At 47.7% G+C, this 24,541-nt stretch overlaps 1 protein-coding gene across 1 annotated transcript; it reads right to left on the bottom strand.

The window, feature by feature from the left end:
• On the bottom strand, positions 3,966-10,202 carry LOC102179993 (C-C chemokine receptor type 1). Its single transcript, XM_005696042.3, has 2 exons — positions 9,808-10,202; positions 3,966-6,402 (listed from the first exon to the last, which is right to left on the bottom strand). Exon 2 carries the CDS (start codon positions 6,335-6,337, stop codon positions 5,270-5,272), a length of 1,068 nt encoding a protein of 355 aa, XP_005696099.2. The 5' UTR covers positions 6,338-6,402; positions 9,808-10,202; the 3' UTR covers positions 3,966-5,269.

Below are 24,541 nucleotides of genomic sequence, written 5' to 3'. Positions count from 1 at the left end.
GGAGCTCTGTGCAATTACACAGCTCTATGCACATTGTTACAAAGCAGGAAGGCGCAGAGACCTGGGAGGCTGGGGAGGGTGAGAGATGAGAGGGACAGGGGACACTGGGCACTGAACAGTGTGGTACCAAGAAGGTTCTGAGCAATTACCACTACCCCACAAAGCTTCATCCCAAGTCTTTATAACTACCAAGTCATTATAACTTATAACTATTATAAGCTACTCTTTTTGGTTAATAGGAAAAGCAAGGCTCAGGGAGATGATAAAGCACTTACCTGGCATCCTCTGGTATTTAGATACCTGTGTTTTAAAACTGTGCTCACTGTGTGCAAGGGGCCTCCTCCTGAATAGAAAACTCAAACTCAGTATTTTCTCCTGGCTCCCACACCAGCCTCCATCCCCGCCCAGCACTGCCTCCTGCCTCAGGAATGCTGATGCTGGATGTTCTCGGGAGCAGCATCACTCCTTTTCTTTCCTCTGTCTCTTTCCCTAGTCTTCTTTCTTCTCTTCTCTTCCCTCTCTCTTTTCCTTCACCAATTCTTTTCACAAAGAATAGTTATTCTTACAGTGTGCTCATTTGAAACGTTGGAGAGCGCTGAAAGCAGGTACAGAAGAACGTAAGCCCCCAAGGTGGTGCTTTGCCTGGCATCCTCAGAGTCACGCCGAAAGGCCATTGCCCAGAATCCCCTGCAGGGTCCAGGTGAGCACCTGCAGGAGACGCCTGCCATGTGAGTTTCAAGAGTGAAGCAACAGGCACAGTGCTGTGCTCTGAAGGTGGTAGCAGGGGCCGGTGTGCTGGCTTGCAGGCTCCCCGGATGTGTATAAGGGAGTGTCTGCACCCAGAGTCCACTGCTCCTGCGTCCTGGGGCGCTGAGGCATCACCAGGCTGAAAGTGCAGGTGGCCCTGCGGGTCAGAGTGTGTCCTATGGGGTCTAGTGGTGCCCTCTGGAGCCCTCCTCTGCAGTGATGACTCAACAATGGATGCAGAGGCAACAGCCTGCACAGACTCACCGACTAGCTCCCACAGTGGTATACACTCCAACTCCCAAACAAACCCCTGCCTCCAAAGGTTCCCAAGCTTTCTCAGTTCATGGTGCCCTTATTATCTTCATACTTTTTGTTCTCAGTGTCCTGGACCAAAATACCCAACAATTCCACTTCTTATGTGGTTAGATCCAAACAACTGAAGTATGCTTGAAAAGACAGTCCATAAGAGTTGAAAAAAATAATATTCGATTTTTTGGGGGGGCCGCCGAGGAATTGAACCCAGGCCCTCGGCAGTGACAGCACAAAGTTCCAACCAGTGGACCACCAGGGAATTCCCTGACTGTATTTTGAAACAGTCAGTACCAGTGGGATACGTACAGCTGCTGGGCGTGGCCCAGCTTCTCAAACCTTGGCATCCCACGGGGCACTGCCATCCTCATTTCCTGCTTCTCACTGCTTATCTCACCCACTGGAAACCCCGCTCTGCAAGAGACGTGACAATTCCGAAAGGCATGTACTACAATCTCATATTGAAATTGTCAGCTACCTCAAACTAGTAGTTCCTGGGGTATCTAAGAAATGTCAGGTATCAATTCACAGCCCTGGAAAACTGAAATAGTTCCACGGCACTCTCGTGAATGCACTGAGACCCCTGGTGGCGGGGGGAGGGACGGCGAAAGGATAGAAGACCCAACTTAAAGGGAATCTCACTAGATAGATCTGGGACAATCTGTGCATCAAAAGAAACACAATATTAGATGGTATGCCACTGGATAAAAAAGGGAATCCAGGAGGTAGCAATAATATAAATAAATACACACATAAGTGGCACAGAAAAGATTTACTTTATAGTAGAGTGTCAGCTAATAATAATCACTTATGAATTAACATGTACAAAATACTTTACAGTGGGGAAATTTGGTAAACACCTTATGAAACAACGATGAAGTTTAACATCTTTAGTCGTGAGGCGAGTTGCCACCATATGCCTTCTGATATTGAGAAGAACACAGCATCACTGCTGTGATTTTCTTGATTTTTTGAATAATGTGAATCTAATCATCAAGAAAACATGAGTAAATTCCAAACAAGGAACCACCTGTCAGGTTGAAAAAAGAAAAAAAGTGAAAGTGTAGTTTTTCGTGTTACAAAGCTATGAAGTCACAAAAGGCCCATATTCTTGAATGAAGGAAACTAGAAAGACAAGGTGACTACACGGAACAAGAGGTTCCAGATCCTGGGACACTAAAGGACGTTGCTTGTAAAGTGGACAAAATCAGAAACAGGGCTGTGAAGTACACGGTGACACTGTACCTATGTTAGTTTCTAGATTTTACTGCATCCTTGTCTAAATAAAATCATTTCAAAGTACTATGCTAACAGGTGATGAGGATCCTATTTGCAACTTGCTCTCAAAGAGTTCTGGAGAAAAAACAGTATCTTTGTGTCTAGGATGAAATGGGGAAAATAGTTAAGAACAACAATATAATGAGGTGGGGCTCTGATCACACAGGAGCGGGGAGGGGAGGGAATGGGAGAGAGGCAGCCGGGAAGGGCTGGAGGTGTCCTGCGTGACCAAGGAGATGTCTGGCAGGAGCAGTCAGATCTCTCACCTGATGCAGCTGGAGAAAGATCACCCCCACTTTCCTTCCTTTATTTCATCTAATCCTCAGAATAGCCCGAGGTGTAGGTGATCACCTCAGTGTATATACTATTGTAATCCTTATTTTATAATGAAACAGTCATCCGTTCAACCAGCAGTTGCCGAGCTTGCTGTGTGTTAAACTTCACTGAGTTTACACAAAACAAATGTTAAGTGTGATTGGTTGTGTGTATGTGTGTGCACGCTCATGTGCGCACATGCATTTAGAAAACAATACTGGAAGGTGGTGCACTAAATTACTAATATGCTAAGAGGCTGCACTTGAACAGTGGAATAACAGGTGCTTCCATTTCCTTCTTTGGGCTTTTTGCCTGTTTCCACCTTTCTACAAAGAACATAGACTGCCGTTGTAATAAGTTTAAAAAATAAGCATTATTTCAAAACTTGAATTGGAGGATGTTGTGAAATAGTTCTCATTATGATACTGTAGTGGATCAAATATTACACTTTGATTCAGTGTTATTTTACCAAGTGAAGTCGCTCAGTCGTGTCCGACTCTTTGCGACCCCATGGACTGTAGCCTTCCAGGCTCCTCTGTCCATGGGCTTTTCCAGGCAATATACTGGAGTGGACCACCAGTTCCTTCTCCAGGGGATCTTCCCAACCCAGGGATTGAACCCGGGTCTCTCGCACTGTAGACAGACACTTTACCATCTGAGCCACCAGGGAAGTCCTATTTTACCAAAGCAGTAGGCAAATGTTTCTTAATTCCATTAAACCTCCTCTTCACACTGCAGAAAAGGCTGGCAGGGTTTCATGTGGAGAGCTGACCCCGACCTTACCCCTGAGGCCTGTATTCGCCCACGTTTCCTGTGTGGAAGCATAAGCCCAGTGCAGACTGACCCCTTCCTCCTCACACACAAACTCCCTACAGCTTCATGACATCATCTTCTTTGCATAAAGAGGAAAACATGGTAGGTCCCTGAGTGAAAGAGCGATTTGGTAAGACCCCCAGACTCTAGCATCCCCCAGAGAGAGGCCGCTCAGTGGTGTCACTGTGTTGGTAGGTGGGACTCCTGTTCACTTAGGGTGCTTTCTGACTGAGGGGGTCCTCCCCTACCTTTGCTGTCCCATCCCCCTGCCTGCCGGGGCTGGGCTGACGTCCATGCACCTGTCCACTGCACTGTGCTGATGGCTCAGGGAGGGCAGACGGCCCTTCTGCACCCATGTCTCCTGGGGCTCAGAGCGCTGGGTTTAAACAAAGCAGGTCCTTGGTCACTGTTGCCGGACTGAATTGATTTGCACAAACAATCGTGAGGACACTGGCGAATGAATTGGGTTCATTCCAGCGGTAGAATTCAGCGCAGGTCCCAACGCTGAAGCTTAGAAATGATTTATCGCCTGGGAAAGTGAGCCCAGGCTGCTGCTGCTTAAAGACAGCAGCAGTGGAAGAGCAGCCACAGTCAAAGGTCATCTTGCTTATAAACATAAATGTGCAGAGGGAAGATAAAGCTAAAAGCTCTGCCAAAGAATGGACAGTGCTGTTTCTGGCTAGGGGATTATGACTGATTCTGACATTTGTTTGTCTTTTTTCTGTTTGTATTTTTAAGCTTTCCTAGTAAACAATTTATGTTATTGGAAACGTTATTTTTTAGAGAAATGTACAACTGAGGGAAAAGGGAATAAAGACATGTCTCACTTCAGGTGAGAGCTGAGGTGTTAAGGACCTTTAGGGTAAATGAATTTCTTTTGAGTTAAGGGCTCCTCGACTTTCTACACAGACAGAGTCCCCACCCCTCCTGGTAGACGTTGCCCTCACTGCCAGCCTCAAACCCTGTCCACTTGCACACCAGGTCACTGTTCTGGTGCTGGGTCTAAGGTGACAGCCAGAACTCTGATCCATAAACTACAAGGCCTGGATGGAGGTCCAGAGGAAGAAAAGCAGCCCTGTCTCCTGCTGTCTCGTAACCATTTCCTCAATCAAGCTGTCAGAAATTACTGCTGCACCGCTCAACTGACAGGGAAGAGAGATTCTGAAAAATATTCAGAAAGACAGAAGTACAGCATCTTACACATTTTGTCTGTGTCTAGCCCACTGCCTGAATTCTTCCAGTTCAGCAGCTATAAAAATTCTACCCAAGGGCTTTCTTAGCTCCACTGCCAACAGCAGTTTCCCAATCCTATTTCCCACTAGGTGTCAAGTTCTTCCATCAGGAGCTGGAGGTTCCTCATGGTTTCCAAGCGCCTAACCCTCCCATGGGGGTTGGGTGGAGTGGGTGGAGGAGGCCACAGACGCGTGCTTGGCTCTCAGCTCAGAGCAGAGGCAGCTATGGAAATCAGTTTCTGAGGTTACCGGTGTTGAAGGCGCTGGATGCTCAGAGGCTGGTTCACACGTCTGAACTGTTTGGGACTAAGCCCTTCTCTGCCAACCTTTGGTCCAGTCTTCTGCGATGTCCCATTTCATTTATTCATCTCCTTTCCACAAAAAAGAAGTTCATGGAGAAAATTCAAATGCCAGAAGTGATTTTGTCCTGAGCAGCTTGGAATTCCCTCAACCCCATGCGGTTAGAATTCCCCATCAGGTGACAGAGTTGCTGGAGACCAAGCTGCCTCCTCCCCAGCCAGCATGCCCCACAGGTCGCTCTTGCTGGGTCCTGCATCGGCCTCCAGGGGCCTGAGTCAGAACCCAGCAGAGAGCTCATGCTCGCCTGTGGAGGGGGACATGGAGCTGACCCTCTCCAGCCTCTCTGTGGAGAGGAAGGGGAGCCACTTGGCCAGGTGCACAGCCACCAGCCGGTGGAACAACTGCCGCAGATACTTGCGGAACCTCTCACCGACAAAGACGTAGATCACAGGGTTGACGCAGCAGTGAGTGTAGGCGATCACCTCTGTCACTTGAATGGCCAGGTCCAGCTGTCTGCTCTGCTCACACTTATAGGTGAACAGGGAATCTTGGAAAGCGGAAACAAACACACTCAGATTGTAGGGCGTCCAGAAGAGAAAGAAGATGATCATGATGACAAAAATCAGACGCACGGCTTTGGCCTTCTTCTCATTTGGTCTTCTGAGCAGAATCTTTATAATCCCCGTGTAGCAGACAATCATGACCAAGAGAGGCAATATCAGCCCCAAGATGTTCAGTTTCAGAGCCTGGAACTGCTTCCACTTCGTGAAGCTTTCAGGAGGAAAATGAAGACTGCAGGTGTAGTGGGTGAACTCCCACTGGGTCTTGGAAAAGTACAAGCCTGGGACAGAAGCCAAGATGGCCAGGACCCAGACGACAATGCTGGTGACGATACCAAAGGTGACAGTCCGAGCCCGCAGAGCAAACACGGCATGGACGATGGCCAGGTACCTGTCGATGGTCAGCAGGACGATGAAGAAGATCTCGCTGTACAAGCCCATGAAATAGAACCCAGAGAGCAACTTACACATGGCGTCACCGAAAACCCAGTCGTCCTTCACCTTGTAGTCGATCCAGAAGGGCAGCGTGAAGAGGAAGATGAGGTCAGAAATGGCCAGGTTGAGGAGGTAGATGCTGGTCATGCTTCTGAGCCTCTTGTATTGCATGAGGACCAGGACCACTAGGATGTTGCCGATCAGGCCAATGACAAACACCACCGAGTACAAGGGGGGCAGCAGCTGGGCCCCAAAGGCCCTCTCCTGAACCTTCTGGCAAGGGGTCGTGTCCCCATAGTCGTATTCTGTGGTCATATCATGGTCCTTTGCGCTGGTTGAAGTTTCCATCCTGGCTTCTGCCACGGGTCAAGGGAAATGTTTCTGTATGTGTTTGCTGTTAAAGGCAGCGGGCTCTGGACAACAAAAACAAGGCCGTGAGTATGCGTCCTTAGCCCCTGGACAGCTGTTTACTAGTGCCCACTGTGTACCACGCCCTGTGCAGCAAGGGAGACCCAGGTCCTCTGCCCTCATGCAACCTGTAGTCTGCCACAGTGACAAACAGGGCGTGCACACGTCGCTGACTCAAGTGCTCTGGCCCTGAGCGCCCTGCAGGAGACGTCCAGAGGATGGAGAGCGCAGACACGGGAGGACAAGGGGGGCCTCACGCATGACGACCAAGGCTTCCTGAGAGCTTCCATGCACTCGACATTGGGCTCAGTGTTGAACAGCCTTGAGGGCGTCCCATGGTCATTCCCCACTTTAGAGGGGAAGGCACACAAGCTGGGAGCAGTCAGGACACAAAGCTGGTGAGAGCAAGAGCTGGAGCTCAAACCCTGGTGCGTGCCACTCTCAGGCCCATTCCTGAAGCCCCCTGGCTCTCCTCCCCAGTCACAGGGCAGTGACTGCACTGTGGCGTCCCCAGAGGAGGCTGGGAAGGAAATCAGTTCTGGCCGAAATTCCAAAACTTACAAACAGATCTTTCTGGCTTTGGAGGCTAAAAAGATTCTCAGCCAGGGGTGATACAGTGCCGTGGGGCACAGGTAAATGTGACTGTTTTTTCGGTTGTCACAAACACTGGGGGACACTACTGTCATTTGGTAGCCAGGGCCGAGGATGTATTGTGATGTAAAAATTACCCTACAGCAAACACCGACAGTGCTGCCATAGTGAGATCCTAGGAGGCCAACCCATCCGCCGGCCTGACCCACGTCACACGGTCCTCTGTAGTCACTGAGGTTCTCTGAAGACCTCCTGAGATAGCCGTGAGGAGGAGTCAGTAACAGTCTGGGAGGAGTGGGGTGATTTGGTAAGGAGAGGGGGCGCTGGGGGGAGAAAGGCTCAGAACAGCCTCAAGGCAGGAAGTGTCACACAGTGACCAGACATAGGGCGGAATTCTCCTAAAAAGAATATCTTTAGATATTTTCTAACCAGGGTTGCCTCAAAACAAAACAAAAACCACTAGATAGCCTGCCTTTGTAGAAAATCCCCAGCCCCTGCTTTTCAGCTCTCCCTCCCAACCTTTCCAACCACTTATTGAAGACTCCTCCCCAAAGGGAGCACAGGGTTTTGTGTAACCTATCAGCTCTGTGACCTCATATAAGTTAACCTACCTCCCTGAGCCTCAGTTCCTCATCTGTAACGTGGGAAAGTACCCTTACCTTGCAGGGCTAATGTAAGGCAATGTCTGAGCCTTCCTCTGGAAATTATCAGGTTCTCAGTAAATACTGGGGGACCTCCTTCCCTGTAGGTGCCCTGCTCTGAGGCCTGGTGCCACCAGGATGCACCCCACTCCCTATAAGTCTCCCTGTAGTTAATCTGGAAAATGAATTCTGCTTGGGAGTGATGGATTTTGACAGCCCTTTCCATCTGCACTGCGCTGTGAAATTTCCAAAATGCTGCCATCAATCTAACTGATTTGACCTAAACATCGACCAGTAAAGTGAGTGGTACCTGCAGCATAATTCCCATATAAAATCTTGAGAGTCCAGTGCTCCTCCTTCCACAGAGCCTAATGAATGTTTCCTGCTCACAAAATTCACATTTCTGCAGTGGCATTTGGAGATTAAGGCTCAGGGGGGTGAGGTGCTGCTGGGCCCCCAGGCTGGGGGGCGGTCCTTCCCCATCCAATCCATCCTTAGGGCGCTCTCCTCCATCTCTGAACTTGCATACAGCCAGTCAAGCCTCTTTCTGGAGAAGCCCAGGCTGCCCCTCACTAAACAAGCTGTGCTGGCAGTTTCTGGTTTCTGCTGCCACTGCCAGTGCAGACAGCTCCATGTGGCAGTCAGCACTTCTGGGTGGGTTCTCAGGCTTACCGTGTTAGCAGCGGGCAGCACAGACAGCAAGGGGTGCAAGGCCGAGCCCGTGAGCCCAGTTCCTGGGGAATTTTGGCAAAGGTGGAGGCAAACCACGTCAGCACTGTCAGGGGCCATCTGAACAGAGTCACCTTCACACCCACTCCCACCTTCAAGCCAGATCACTACTTCCCCACTTGTTGGGCACGAGAATCAGCTCCTGGGCATGTTGTCCCTAAAGGGAGATGGACTGTAGTGAGGCCCTGGAGTCGAGACCCAAGGAGCATGTTGCCATGTCATGCGCCAGTCCGTCTGCAGCCTGCTACCAACGTCTGCCCCAGGCCGTTGCCCCAGTGGTCCAGCGCCAGCACCCTTTATCCTGGGAGTTGGTGAAGCCTCTGGACAGACAAAGGGCCATCTGTGGTGGTGGAAGACGCCCAGGCCTGGTGGGGTGCAGGAGCTGGCTTCTACTGGTTCAGAAGAGCCAGCCGTGTGCAGCTGTTCTGCATCCAGCATGCTGGTGACTCGAAGTCAACCAGCATGGGAATATTTACACATGGGAATCGGCCAGCACTAGGAATCAGGGCACTTTTCTCAGGAGAATTAGCTGATAAACACTTACCAGTGCATCCATGCCCTTCAGTCTGAATAGCCTAGAGCTGTCCTGGAGCCAGAGTGGGGACTTAAGGGTCAGTGAGGGGCACAGAGCCTGGCAGTCGGCTGTGCAGACTTCTGGGGATTTCTAATCCTGAAAGTCTAGGACCCTCCAGACCTACTGGAGGAAAGGCTAAGTAGATACCTCCAAGTAGCCCCCCATGTTGCTTCTCTTCAGAACAAAATTCTGACCTTCCTCTTCTTTAGAACAGAATGGATGCCCCTTGCCCTCCCCTGCCGCCGTCCCCACAAGGAGGTCACCTGGCCAGCTGCCTACCTTCTGGCAGGTGAGATCTTACCTCCTTCAAAGACAGCCCACAGTCCTGATTTTGGGGCTCCTTGACTGTAGCCTTCTTAAGAAACTGTCTCAGTATCAAATCATCTTTGCATCTGCAAAGCTTTTACTAACTAGTATTATCCTTTCGCTGCAGTTTTCTCTTATACCATGTTTGGTCTTTGAGTACGTGGGGAAATTTGACAATTGTCAGTGTCTTGAATAGCTTTCTACAGAAAGTATGTTAACAGTGGGCTGACTTTTTAATCAGTCATCAACAAGCAATCACACAAGAAAGTGTCCTGTTTTTAGAAAGAACAAGAATCAGCTCAAAATAAAAAGAACACCCTATTTTACATCTGAGCACTCATATAAATCCATCCATCCTCAGTATTGCTATACAAAGCACTGCCTTTCAGATGCATTGCTGGGTTACTTAGGCATTTGACTAGCCCTCAAAGACCTCCCCATCTCTGTGGAGACGGACTGATAAACAAGTCATGTCCTGCAACAGGAGAACTACCGTCCAATCTGGCCACATGCAAACAACGGCGCTTTCAAAAGTAACTGACAAGCCCGAAGAGACAAGTTCCACTTACTCTGGCTTCAGGGGACTGTGTCCACGAAGTGTTTGTTTCTGAAGCTTTTAGATGCTTTATGAATTCAAGGCCAAGGTCCTGAGTGAGTCGGAAGTTCTCAGTTTCCTGTGTGATGATGGAGATAGAACTCTGGGTCTCAGGCTTTCAGAACAACAAGAAGGGAACAAAGATCTTCTTTCTTGCACTGCGGGGTGTCCAGTTTCTGAACGCCAAGTTCACTCTAAGGTTTTTTCCTGCTCACTCAGCTGCACTTCTCCTCAGGCAGCTTTGCTTTCAGGGGATTGGGTGGTGGGGCTGGGTGGAGTTGAGCAGGGTGAGGTGGGTGCCAATGAATGTTTCTGAAGCTTCTGAAGCAATCGAGTTCTTACCCTCAGTAAGTAGTCTTCCTCTTCTTTTTTTTAAAGATTGCAAATGGAAGGATTTAAACAGAAAATCTGGGTTCTGGGTCTTCAAAACAATCTGGCTCTACCAGCCCTAGAAGGGCAGGAGGTCCCTTCTCTTTGGCACCCCCTACGCGCCTGTGCCAGCAACTGCTTACTGCCCCTCTCTGCTCCCCAGTCTGCCTCACAAGCTCAGGGAGCGGCTCTATGATGAAGAGCCTCCCGCCTGGAGAGAGTACAGGTCTGTTGGATGTCTGTCGGCTGTCTGGCCCCTCCTCTTTGATCTCACAGATTTCCTTTTTGCGTTTCATCCATGACAATTGATTCTGACTCAGTCCCGTCTGTGCTTCTCCTTCCTGTCGCAAGGTCAATATCCTAGAAAACTTATGCTCTGTGTAGCCAAGAAGGGTGAGGCCAGGCTCCTCAGCTGCAGGGATCCTGTCTGTCAGTGAGGTGCACCTTCAAACGCTGCACCAGCAGGTTAATTTCCAGGAGAGGGCATGCAGCTTCCTGACCTTGGAGCGCTCTCTTTGCCTAATCCTGGGACACTCTCTCTCCAGGGCCAAGGAGGTTGCTTCTGCTCCCAGGTCACAGTCAGACATCAAAGTCCAATGCATGAGTGTCCCACAGATGGACAGAAGGGCCCTTGGGGTGCACAAGTAGCTCCTAGGCAGTAGCCCTCTGCCACCTCCCCACCACCCCATCTCTTCCCCCACCCTCCCACTCCATTCCTCTTCGTGTAATTTCCTTCCCCAGGCTCTCTTTCCACCACCCTTTCTCACGCCATAGGCTCTCTTGGCCCTCCAGCCAGAATTCTACAACCCCCAACCTGACAAACCACAGGGAAAGGTCCGGTAGTCCCTCTGCCATGCTCAGCTGCCCCCTTGTGCTGGGTCAGGTTGCAAAGTCAAAAAGGGTGCTGCTGTCCATGCGGATCTCTCTCATCCTGCGTGGATCACCCAAGAGACACTTCCTCCATGAAGCCTTCCTACTCTCTATAGCAGGAAGTCATTCGTGACAGGCAGGTGCTGGAGCTCAGAGAGTTTTAAGGTTTTGGAGGAGGCGGTGGTGGTGGTAGAGTTTCCCTTATCACACTTTGCTGTACAGGTTGGACATCTGGACAATAAGCAGCAAGGCACCACTCAAAGTAGCTCAACAATGAAAAAGAAGAGAAACCCTAATTTCCTGGGCTTCCCTGGTGGCTCGGTGGATAGGAATCTGCCTGCCAATGCAGGGGACATGAGTCCAATCCATGGTCCAGGAGGATCCCCCACGCCACGCAGTAACTAAGCCTGTGTGCTACGACTATTGATCCTGTGCTCTAGACCCTGGGGACCCCAGCTACTGAGCCCACATGCCCCAGAGCCTGTACTCTGGAATGAGCAAGGTCGTCGCAATGAGAAGCCCAGGCACTGCAACAGAGAGTAGCCCCCACTGGCCACAAGGGAAAGCCCGAGCAGCAGTGAAGACCCAGCACAGCCAATAAATACATAAATAGAAACTATAGTTTTCTAAAAAGACACCTTGGATGTTAGCTCAGGTTGGGTACTACTCTCTAATGCTCTCTTGTAATAATCCTTGATTTCACTTTTTACATGCATCTCTTTTTTCACAGCCTAATAAACAATCTCAAAGCTTTGGGGCTTAAAACCACAAGGAGATTGTTCTCTGATTCTGTGAGCTAGGCGGGTGTTCCCACACAGCCTCACTCCCACGTCTGATGGTGGGCGCTGCCTGCTGACGGGAGTGCCTCAGTTTTCCACGTGGCTCTCGTCTTCCTGTCGGCCAGGCTGGCTTTATGCTTGACGGTCTCAGGCATGAGAAGAACCTATAAAGCATCTTCAGGAAAAGTCTCTGAGGCCACAGAGGATCACCTGTGCTGCAGTCTATCACTCACCACAGAGCCAAGCCGAGCCAGTCAGGAAACAGAATCTGCCTTTTCAGGGGAAGAAATAAAGCCACACTGTAAAAGCCAGGGTGTACCGAGATGGAAGGGCTCTGAAGCCATATTCATCTTCTCCCAAAAGCGCAGGCTTCCTCTAGCTCCCTCACCCGGGATTCCCTGAATTCCTGTCCTCTGATGGTCCTGTCTTCTCCCATCCTTAGCCACTCACTCCATTGACCCTCCCTAATCCTGGGATTTTACCGTCATCAACATCTGTGTCCTTTTTGTCTCGGGTCCCGACATCCCAGCCCCTCACCTCTCACTCACCTTTCCTTCTCACTGCCTCTAGCATCTCAGCTCCAGTGGTTCTTTGACCCCAGTGCAACCAGTGACGTTTCAATTTCTCCTGACCCTCAGCCTCCTCGTGCCCTTACTTCCATCACCTTAAAGTCCAGGGGCCATCATTACAGTCCCTCCTGTACATACATCCTTGACGCCTTCACTCTTTTCTGATCTGGTTGTGTCCTCCTGGCACAAACCCAGTCCTGATCAGATCCGAATCCCCACAGCCACCAAGAAGTTGAACGTGGCTGGAGGAAACCACACATGGAACTGACTGGGACCCCCCTAAATTACTGATGGCCACATGCAAAGGGGCCCTCATGCCCATCAACGGCATTTCCCCTCTTAGACATTATGTCACACTTTCTGCCTTTTCCCTGAACCTCCAGCACCACCTCCATCATCCTCAGTCTTAGCTGATGACCTTGTTCCCCACGTCAGCGAGAAGACAGAAGGCTCAGAAGAGACTGTTTACACACCCCACCTCCCTCCTTCCCATCCACCCTTCCCTGGCCCTTCTACCTGCCTCCCTCCTGCCACGCGGATGGATTCTCCGTGCTCCAAGCCCATCTCGTCCACGCTGCCCGGGATCACATCCTCTCTCATCAGCACGAGGACATCATTCTAGTCATCTTCTCCGGTATCACCAGTTTTTTTTCTGTCTGCCAGATATTCCCATCAGTATACACACAATGCTCTTATTTGATCTGAACCAAATAAGAAACAAACAAGTTAGCAAGCAAAGTCTCCCTTCATTCCACTTTCAATTCTATTTACTGATTCATTTCTTTTTAAAAATATTTTATTTATTTGGCTGTGCTGATTCACAGTTGTGGCACATGGAATCTTCTTTGCAGGATCTGTAAGTTGTGGCATACGTAATCTAGTTCACTCGCCAGGGATCAAACCTGGGCCTTCTGCATTGGGAGAAAACAGTCTCAGCCACTGGACCACCAGGGAAGTTCATCTAATCACTGATTCATTTCTGCACAGCTCTTTGCAATACTCAAAAGGGCCATCTTTACTTGCATCCAATTCCACTTCACCTGATTCTAGAACCTGCTCTCCTCTAGCACCCAGTGATTTGGTCAGGATCATCAGTGATCTTCACGTGGCTAAATCCAACGGTCAGATCTCAGGCTGCGCCGGGCCTGACAGCTCAGCACCTTTGACACCACTGTTGCTCCCGCTTCTTGATGCTCTTCCTCTGTGTGTGCAGGATCCCAGCCTCCTGGCTTTGCCCTCGTCTCACAGGCAGCCCCTTGTCAGTTCCCATGGCTGGTTCTGCTCAGTCCTCCAGCTTCTTTCCTGGCAGGCACCAGGCCATGGTCCTTGAACCCCCGTCCTCCCAATCTACAGTCACACCTTTGATTGCTCTATTCTCTCTCATGGCTGAAAATGTCATATCCACTCTGAAGAGGCCCAAACTTACATCTCCAGCCTGCCCAGCTCCCTCAAATCTGGGCTCATGCCCAACACTCTGCTCCATGTCTCCACCTGGTTTTCTCAGAAGCTTTTCAAGTAGAATTCCTGATCTTCTCTCCAAATGTTATTGACACTGTCATCCACACCTAGAGGTAAACGGCAGCTCCATTCTTCCCACAGAAGCTACCAAAACCTTGGAGTAACACTTGAATCTACTCTTTGGAACCTGGCCTGCGATTTTTTTGCAGAATCTGTTGACTCCATTTTCAACATACAAAGATTTCAATCCCTTCTTGCTTCACCCACTGGCCCCAGTTTGGTCCAAACCAACCAAGACCACAGTCTCTTTCCAATACAGCAGCTGGAGGGATTCCTCAAGAGTTACTTCAGTTACTTCAGTCCTTACATTGGCCTGCAAGGCGGTTCACCACACGCCCTCCTCCCCTCTCTGACTTCATCTATTAGCTTCTCCTTCGCTCACTCCGTTCCAGCCAAACTGGCTCCCAGGATGCCCCTGAACACGCCAGGTGCCTTTCCATCCCAGGGCCTTTGCACGTGCTGCTTCTGCTGCCAAGATGCCTCACCTGCCCCTGCCCGCCACATGCCCGGAAAGCCTGCTCCCTGACCTCCTTCATTTCTACACGCGTGCAATGCTTTCTCAGGAGGTGTTCTCTAACCATCTTATTAAAATTGAATCTCCTCTTCTCCCACCTCAGAAATCAATGACCCCCTTCCCAGATTTACTTATTACTACCTGGGTTACTTGGCCACCTCATGCGAAGAGTTGACTCACTGGAAAAGACTTTCATGCTGGGAGGGATTGAGGGCAGGAGGAGAAGGGGACAACAGAGGATGAGATGGCTGGATGGCATCACCGACTCGATGGAGGTGAATCTGAGTGCACTCCGGGAGTTGGTGATAGACAGGGAGGCCTGGCGTGCTGCGATTCATGGGGTCGCAAAGAGTCGGACACGACTGAGCGACTGAACTGAACTGAACCTGGGTTACATACATTTAAATGTAGTTATTGTCCAGTCTCTCTCAGTGTAATGACAGCTTCCTGAGGAATGTTCCCTCTTTTGTTCACTGCTGTACCCCCACACAGCAGGTGCTCAAGAAGCATTTTTTGGCCATGGTCTGCAGCATGTGGGATCTTAGTTCCCTCACCAGGGATGGAACCTGTGCTTCCTGCATGGGGAGGGCGGACTCTTAGACACTGGACTGCTAGGAGTCCCACAGTAAGCATTTCTGAATGGCTAAATTGCAAGAAATTTACAGTCAGGATACCCAGAGAGCACATTAGCAACAGCTCTGCAGTCTATCCAGGACCCAGGGCACTTCCATCTTTCTAACACACACGGATCAGCGCTGCTCATGGCCACGAGACGGCTGAGCTCATCCAGGCATGATGATGTCTAACAAAAAGTGCTGTCTCTTCCTGCTGTCGGTTCCTAGAAATGAGGAAGCTCGCAGCCGTTTTGTAAGAAAACATCCACTTGGGAGCTGGATTCTCTGCAGCGAAACCAGGAGACAGTCCCTCCACCTGGCCTCCTCGGGTAGGGCTAGGCAGCAGTGACACAGGGGAGGGATCAGCCCCTCTGCAGTTCTTCTGCCTCAGGGAGCTGCTCAGCAGGAAGCAGACACTGGGGGGCAGGATTTGAGAGGCTATGAACAAAGGGGGACCACTGTGTCTCCTCCCAGCTTCTTTCCTCCCCTCCACAACCTACTTCAGTACAGGGGCCTCTGGGGGTGGTTCCTGTCCATAGAGCTCAGAGCATGGCCACTGAGCCCACGAAACTGGATGCCAAGGGCTCCTAACCACACGGTGACAGTTCCCTGAAGCAGTACCTACGAGCACTTGGCGCTGGCTCACTGCTAGGCAGGAACTCGGGAAGGAATCAAGACGGTGAGTGTGATCCTTTCTTCGCACCTCAGATCTCAGCTGCAGACCATCACATGTACACATCTGCACCCACTGACTCGATCTGCTCTGAGAGCTCTAACTCTTGGTTGCTGCATGATGGGATTCATTCCCTTCCATCTCATTTCTCACACGTCTACCAAATGCCTTCTTTCCTTGCCTGTTGTGTGTGCTAAGTTGCTTCAGTTGTGTCCAACTCTTTGCGACCCTATGGACTGTAGCCCACTAGCCTCCGCTGTCCATGGGAATTCTCCAGGTAAGAATACTGGAGTGGGTTGCCATTGCACCACGGGATGGAACCCACATTTCTTGTCTCCTGCAGGCAGGTGGGTTACCACTAGCGCCATCTGGGATGCCCCCTTGCCTGTTAAGGGATCTCAAATATGAGTTAGGCAATGCCTAGATCTAGTGTTAACTCAAGGTCAGATCTGTGGGCTGGCTACAGCAGACACTGCCTGGGAGCTTGGTGGTAATGAAGATTATCAGACGCCACCCTCTGACCTGCAGAATCTCAGGATGTGGAGGTGTTGAATCCAGAAGCTGTGGCTGAACAAGTCTTCCACATGCTTCTTATTGGTCCTGGAGTCTGAGAATCATGGCTGGACCCTTGCCCTTTAAAGTGTGATGGTAAAACCTGAGTGCTTATCAGAAATACAGACTCTCAAGCGTCGCCCCAGGTCTACAGAGGAGAATCTGTATTTGTTACTAGCCTCCCCAAGGATTGCTTCGCACATCCCAGTGTGAGACACTCTTGTCCAGAAAGGCACAGTCTAGTGGTGGAGACATCTCCTTGGGTTCAAGAGATGCACCAGAGGAAGGTAGGAGGGGTCCAAAGTGCTCTGCAGAGACAGCTACACTTAATCTGAGACTATAGACAGGGAGTTGGAGTCTATCAGAGAAGTAGGCAGAGGACCAGGGGTTGTGTTGCCAAAATGGCCTCTATTCACTGGTGCTGAAGGCAAACACAGAGATAGAGTTTTGGGTGAAGCAGAAAAGAGATTTTATTGCTTTGCCAGGCAAAGCAGGTCACAACATGCTAATGCCCTCAAGACTGTGGGAAGCTCCTGGAGGGGGTAGTGAGAATTTGTACAGTGTTCAAGGAGCAGGGAGCAAGCAGCTCGTGGATGACTAGTGGCTGGCAACAAGGTGAAGTTTCAAGCATCCTCAACCTTCTGGTTTCAGCCACTCTAAGGTCCACGCTCTTGCCAGGGAACTGTGAGTTTGGTGATCTGCTTTGTTGTAGAATGACAGTCTAAACTGTTACCAGTTCCCCAGTTCAACAGTCATTTTTCATTTCTACATCTTCACATTGAAGATCATTAACTCTTTGTTGATCATTAATGTTGATCATTAACTCTTTCAGTTCAGTTCAATCACTGAGTCATGTCCGACTCTTTGGGACCCCATGGACCACAGCATGCCAGGCTTCCCTGTTCATCACCAACTCCCGGAGTCTACTCACACTCATCTCCATTGAGTTGGTGATGCCATCCAACCATTTTATCCTCTGTCATCCCCTTCTCCTCCCACCTTCAAACTCTCCCATTATCAAGGTCTTTTCAAATGAGTCAGCTCCTCGCATTGAGTAGCCCAAGTACTGGAGTTTCAGCTTCAACATCAGTCCTTCCAATGAATACCCAGGACTGATCTGCTTAAGGATGGACTGGTTGGATCTCCTTGCAGTCCAAGGGACTCTCAAGAGTCTTCTCCAACACCAAAGTTCAAAAGCATCAATTCTTTGGCGCTCAGCTTTCTTCACAGTCCAACTCTCACATCCATACATGACCACTGGAAAAACCATAGCCTTGACTAGATGGACCTTTGTTGGCAAAGTAATGGCTCTGCTTTTCAATATGCTATCTAGGTTGGTCATAACTTTTCTTCCAAGGAGTAAGTGTCTTTTAATTTTATGGCTGCAATCACCATCTGCAGTGATTTTGGAGCCCCCCAAAAATAAAGTCTGACACTGTTTCCCCATCTATTTCCCATGAAGTGATGGGACCAGATGCCATGATCTTAGTTTTCTTAATGTTGAGCTTTAAGCCAACTTTTTCACTCTCCACTTTAAGTACAATAACTTTCCATGATGACAGGAAGACAAACATTCAGTAAACAGAGCAACTGAACTGGTTGGCTAATTCTTACAGTCCTGGTCCAGACTTACATGTCAGCTGTCTTCCACTGCTATTGTCGCCTCTTCATCTGGTGTGGGTATCCTTTGGGGTTAACAGTCTTTTCTACAGATAACCCTATGTGGATGCCCTTCTTAAATGGGAAATATGGAATTAACAGGAAATTTCCTTCAGTTTTGTTGCACACGTGCTAGTTAAGAGTACCTATAAGGTCCTTTTATTTAGCTTGGAGATAGTTTGTTAAATGATATCTTTTCCAGTGTACATAATCTCCTAGCTGCAGGTCAGAAGACATTTCATCTTTATCCAAGATCAGATTTAGAAACAAGCTTAGAATATTCTTTTACTAATTCAATGAAACTTTATAATAATGTAACACAGCAACAAGGAGCCATCCTGGACAGAGATAAGAAATACAAAGCCTCAGTACATACAAAACTTCATGATCACAAAAGTTTAATATTGAAATGTAATTTTCTTCTCTAGATTATCTTTATTTCTACAAAATATAGCAAAATTAAGACTGATTCACTTAAAATAGGTTTTCAATAAACATGACCAAATTATTCACGAGTGTAACTGCCATATAAACTCTTTCAAATTGACTGCACTGGAACTTAATAGGAATCTCAGACCGAACTTTTAAAATGCCTCTAAAGGCCAGAATAGCCATGCCAATGGCCTGCCTTCAAATTCTTCCTGTGATATTTATGGATTGGGTAAATTTGTCTCTTTTGCAGGTTTATGAATATTTAAATTCCTGCACATGCCAAGAGATAGTCTTTCCCATTCCCCTGATAAAGTTGCTTAGAACCAAAGGGTCTCTGATTTCTAGAGGAACCAGACAGAGAGAAAAGAAAAATACTATAAGTTTATCCACAGATATAAACTAGCAAACTGTTGTAAATCATAAGTAGCTTGAGTAAGAAGGATTTTCTGTATATTAAAAGCAAAGATGAAAAAGCCAGTAGTGGACTCACTGGTGGTCCAGTGGTTAAGAATCTGAAGACAATGCAAGGAACCTGGGTTCTGTCCCTAGTTCAATCACATGTTAGGTGTGTAACCTAAAATACAATACAAATGAGCCTATCTATGAAACAGAAACAAAATCACAGACAGAGAACAGACTGGTGGTTGCCAAGGGGGTTTGAAAGAGGGATGCAGTGGAAGGCTGGGTTGGCAGACATAAGCTTTTATATAGAGAGCGCATACACAAGGTACTACTCTGCAGCGCAGGGCTTCCCTGATAGCTCAGTTGGTAAAGAACTGCCTGCACTGCAGGAGACCCCAGTTCGATTCCTGGGTTGGGAAGATCCCCTGGAGAAGGGAAAAGCTACCCGCTCCAGTATTCTGGCCTGGAGAATTCCATGGACTGTATAGTCCACAAAGAGTTGGACACAACTGGGTGACTTTCACTTTCACTCTGTACCACTGAGAACTATACTCAATATTCTGTGAGAAACCATAATGGAAAAGAGTATTTTAAAAAAAGAATGTGTATATAACGGAATCACTTTGCTGTATAGTAGAAATTAACATAACATTGTAAGTCAACTATACTTCAATAAAAAGCATGAAAACTGAAAAAAAATTTTTTTTTAAACGTGTACCCAGATTTTTAGAGCAGTGTTATTTACAACTGCCAAACATGGGAGAAACTGAGATGCTCTTCAGTGGGTGAATGAATAAACAGACTGTGATACATCCAGACAATGAAATATTTATTCAGCACTGAAAATAAATGAGCTATCCAGGCCATGAAAAGAAGCTTAAATACATATTACCAAGCCAAAGAAGCCAATCCGGCAAGGGTGCATATTGCATGATTCCAAAGCATGACCTTCTGAAAAAGGCGAAACTACGGAGGCAGTGAAGAGATCAGCAGTTGCCAGGGATTAGGGAGGTAAAAGGCAAAGGCAGAGCACCTTTTTAAGGGCGACTTTTAGGGTTATGAAAATGATACCATTGTGGTGGGCACGTTATTACTCGCTTATCTAAATTCATTAGACTGTACAACACCAAAAGTATACCCTACTATAAACTAGGGACTTTGGGTGAGGATGAATCACTGTAGTAGGTTCATCAGCTGTGACACTGTTTGGGGGAGGGGGAGGGTGTTTCAGGGCAATGGGTGAACGGGAAGGGTACTCTCTGTCCTTTCTCCTGGGTTTTGCTGTGAAATGCAACTGCTCTAAAAAATAAAGTCCATTAAAAAAATCTTATGAGGCCACAGGTAGCTTAAATAAAGCTGAAGTAACTTTGCCAGAGGTCCCACAGCTGCACAGTGAGGGAGCTGAAGGCAGAGCAGACACGGACCCCCTGTCTCGCTCCAAGGCCTCACCAAACCAATACATCCTGCAGTTTCTATGGATCTGATCAGAAGCCGCCTTTCTGCGTTACTTTTCCCTTTATTCCTTCTGCCCGTGAATCACCTGCGCAGACTGCAAGCCATCTGGAGTGGGACCTGACAGCCTGCGTTTCCAGGGGCTCCCTGCTAACAGGGACGGAGCAGGTCCGGAGAGGACACTCTGAGTCACCAGGGCTTGTGCTCCACCCGCACCGGCCTGCTGGTTGAGTCCTGCACACACCCTGAGTTTCACCATCACTGTGTCTTACTGATGCTCCCTGCACCCAGAATGTCCTACTGCCGCATCTTTGCTTGCTGAAACTCAGAATCTCCCTTAGACACACACATTAGAATCTGCTCCTGTGATGAATCAGCACCTGACCCTCCCGCACCCCCATGGAGAGGCAGAAGTGATTTCTCCCTCTGACGCGCTTCCCTTGCCTTCGGCACCGTTTCTTGCAGCGCTTGCTTCTCCTTATTAACTGGCGCCTCCCTGCTCACTGACTGTGCATCTGTTCACTTCTGCTATTTTGAAAGCACTTTGAGGAGAGGAACTCTATCTCTTTCATCTTTACAGGTTTCTTAATAGCAAGCAGGGCTTTGTACACAGAAAGGAACATGACCTTGCCTTGCCCATTTCTTAGTTTCCTGACACTGGCCCTCTTTTCTGTAAAATGGGATGTTTGGACTGCAGTGAGGTTTAAATTAAATGTCATATGTTAAATGCCCACAGTAAGCCCCTGCCTGATAAATACTTATTGAACTGGATTTTCCTCTTTTATTATCTGAATAAGGAACAGAGGTGGGCATGAAAGTGAGTTAATGACAGACCCGGCCCTAGTACCAGGTAACTCAACCTTTATTCAAGTCATTCTTCCACTCTATCAAGCTCTGGTGTACTTTATTTCAGTTATGTGAGTACCTCCCAGTCATTTATGTGACTAAAATTTATCAGTATTTACAGAAGAAACCTAGAATACTGTTTCCTGGTTCACATTTCTTGCACAAATCATTGGCTAAAATTCAGATAAGGCTTACAAATTAAAGGCATTGATGTATCCTTACATCTTGGTAAATGGTAAAGTAACATAATATATTGAATACCCATCTATAATGTAATGGTATGTCTACATAACTCAAAATAACCAAATTTAAAAATAGGAAATATTTCCAGATTAAACATGATCATGTAAGAGAAGATAAATTATCATGACCAACCAGAGCGATTCCCACTCACTGGAACACCTTTGCAAACTCTTGATTTCTCATTTGCTTCATCTATAAAATGCAGACACTATTAATATCAATCCCCTTACCTGCATTGCATAGTTCATGAAATGAGAAAAAATTGCCAATTTATATAAGTGCTATAAAATATAGCAAACTGTCCATGTGCAAAGAATCATTAGCAATAGCTTTGGGCATAATCCAGAGCTGGGGGTAAAGGCAATTTATGTGAATATACGGAAGGTAGAAGTCTTGGGGAGGACCAATGATTAAGTATTTTGCCTACTATTATTACTTTTTAGATTTATGGTCTTTGTTCCAACTGCTCCAGGTATGAGACGTGAGACACATGTGAGGAGGTCAGAGAGCAGACTGCTTCTGGAGCCACCTTCCCTGTTTTAGAATAAGAGAAGATGGTTTAGCTGATGTAGGCACGTTGACTGGCAGTGCAGGCTTGCAAATTCCTTCAGTATTATGTCTTCTGGACTGCATAGGGTGCTGAGTTATTAAACTTTTTCTTTTTTCTATGAAAGTAGCTGAAGATGACATGCAAACTGAGTGTGTGGACTCAGGAAAATTCCCTGTAAACCGCACTGTTCATCTAAAAGTAGCACAAAGAACTGCACCTGTCTCTGTCTGTATAAAACAAACAGAATCTGGACTTCATTAAGGGACCTGAGGAATAAATTATTCTCTAATAAATGTTTTTATAATCACAGTGGAAAGGAAGACCTAGGACACCAAAGGAAATGGGACCCCACCATGCTAATGTGCTGGTGGAAGCCTGGAGGAGTGTGAGAAGGAAGGAGTCCACAGCTGTGTTTGATACCAGAGAGGTCGTGCCTTCTCTAGAGATGGGGAATGTAGAGGCTCTGGGAGGTACCTTATTCTAGACTGCCAAGGAGAATGCGAAATCACTCAGGAGGATGGCTTTCTCTCTTAGCTTTTGGTGGATAATCCAGGAACAACCCAATGTGACTTTCAACTGAGACTCCAGACCTAAAGATCTCTGTGCCCTGAAGGTCACAATGTCCACAGGACGTGGGCTAATGAGCTGCATTAGCAGCTGTGGGACAGGGCACTTGGGCTGTTTGACCTTTGCACCCAGATACTGCTAATACATGAAATATTTAATCATCTCTCCGGATGCCTCATCGAATGTTTGCTGTCATTGGCTTATGATCGCAGTGCCTTTATTTTGTAAGGGAGGACAGAGAATAAACTTAATTGACTCAGGGGTGATGAGGAGGAGAGAAAAGGAGGCTGGGGGGTGATGTGGTCTTTCTTCCCTGTCTGGCTCCCTGAATTGCATCTGAGCCCCGATGCTGGAGGACTAAGCTGCTTTCATTACGGACTGTGAGAGTCTTGCAGGTCTGAAGAATTGTAGGCTGTAGGCTCAGAATTGTCTGTGAGTTACCTGGCCCAGCCCTGGGACCCAGAGGGCTGGAATCCTCACAATAAAGGCCATTAGTGAAGGCTTCAATGATGCTAGCAAGAGGCTTCTCAGGCAGACTGAGTTGGGGCTGGCCGAGGCGGCAGCAGAAGTGCTGTGGTAACAGCATCTAATAGACTGACTTGTGGACACATGTGAGGACCCACTTGGGGACCCTCTGAAATAACTCTTGACTAGGCAGAGGGGAAACTTTCAACCTCAATTCAATGTACTTTGGGCATACTCGAAAAAGGATCTACTGATTGCCATGACTAGGACTTCCAAAACTATGTTGAATAATAGTGGCAAAAGTGGAAACTTTGTTTTTGTTCCTGATTTTAGAAAAGAGTGTTTTCAGTTTTTCACCACTGAGAATGATGTTTGCGGTGAGTTTGTCGTATATGACCTTTATTACGTTGAGGCAGGTTCCTTGTATGTCCATTTGCTAAAGAGTTTTTATCATAAATGGGTGTCAAATGTTGTCAAAAACTTTTTATGCATCTACAGAGGAGACTAGCTGGCTATACAGTCCATGAGGTTGCAAACAGTCAGACACAATAGAGCAACTAACACCTTCACTTTTTTCATTGACATTATCATATCATGTTTATTTTTCAATTTGTTAATATGGTGTATCACATTGACTGACTGCATAGATTGAAGAATCCTTGCATCCCTGGGATAAACCCTATTTGATCCTGGTGTATGATTCCTTTAATGTGTCGTTGGATTCTGTTTGTCAGTATTTTGTTGAGGATTTTTGCATCTATGTTCATTAGTGATATTGGCCTGTAATTTTCTTTTCTTGTTATATCTTTGTCTGGTGTAGGTATCAGGGTGAGGGTGGCTTTGTAGAATGAATTTGGGACTGTTCCTTCCTCTGAAATTTTTTGGAAGAGTTTGAGAATGATAGGAGTTAGCTCATCTCTAAACATTTGACAGAATTCACCTGTGAAGCCATCTGGCCCTTGGTTTTTGTTTCTGTGGGAGATTTTGGATCAGTTTCAATTTCAGTGCCTGTGACTGGTCTGTTTCATAATTTCTTATTTCTTCCTGGTTCAGTCTTGGAAGGTTGTACTTTCCTAAGAATTTGCTAATTTCTTCCAGGTTTCCCATTTCATTGTCATATAGTTGTTCATAATCTCTTATGATTCTTTGTATTTCTGCATTGCCTGTTGCAGTCTCTCCTTTTTGTTTTTAATTTTATTGATTTTTCTTCCTTTTATTCTTGATGACTCTGCCTAATGGTTTGTCAATTTTGTTTATCATCTCAAAGAACCAGCTTTGGCAGTCCTAGCCATGGCAATCTGGAGAAGGCGATGGCACCCCATTCCAGTACTCTTGCCTGGAAAATCCCATGGACGGAGGGGCCTGGTGGGCTGCAGTCCATGGGGTCGCTAGGAATCGGACATGACTAAGTGACTTCACTTTCACTTTTCACTTTCATGCATTGGAGAAGGAAATGGCAACCCACTCCAGTGTTCTTGCCTGGAGAATCCCAGGGACAGGGGAGCCTGGTGGGCTGCCGTCTATGGGGTCACACAGAGTCGGACACGACTGAAGCGACTTAGCAGCAGCAGCAGCAGCAGCAACCATGACAATCAGAGAGGAAAAAGAAATAAAAGGAATCCAGATTTGAGAAG

Source organism: Capra hircus, chromosome 22, assembly GCF_001704415.2.
Source record: "Capra hircus breed San Clemente chromosome 22, ASM170441v1, whole genome shotgun sequence".
NCBI classification, from domain to species: Eukaryota; Metazoa; Chordata; class Mammalia; order Artiodactyla; family Bovidae; genus Capra; species Capra hircus.
Note: the sequence above shows the minus strand (reverse complement) of the source record. Positions and strands in the feature narration are given on the sequence as shown.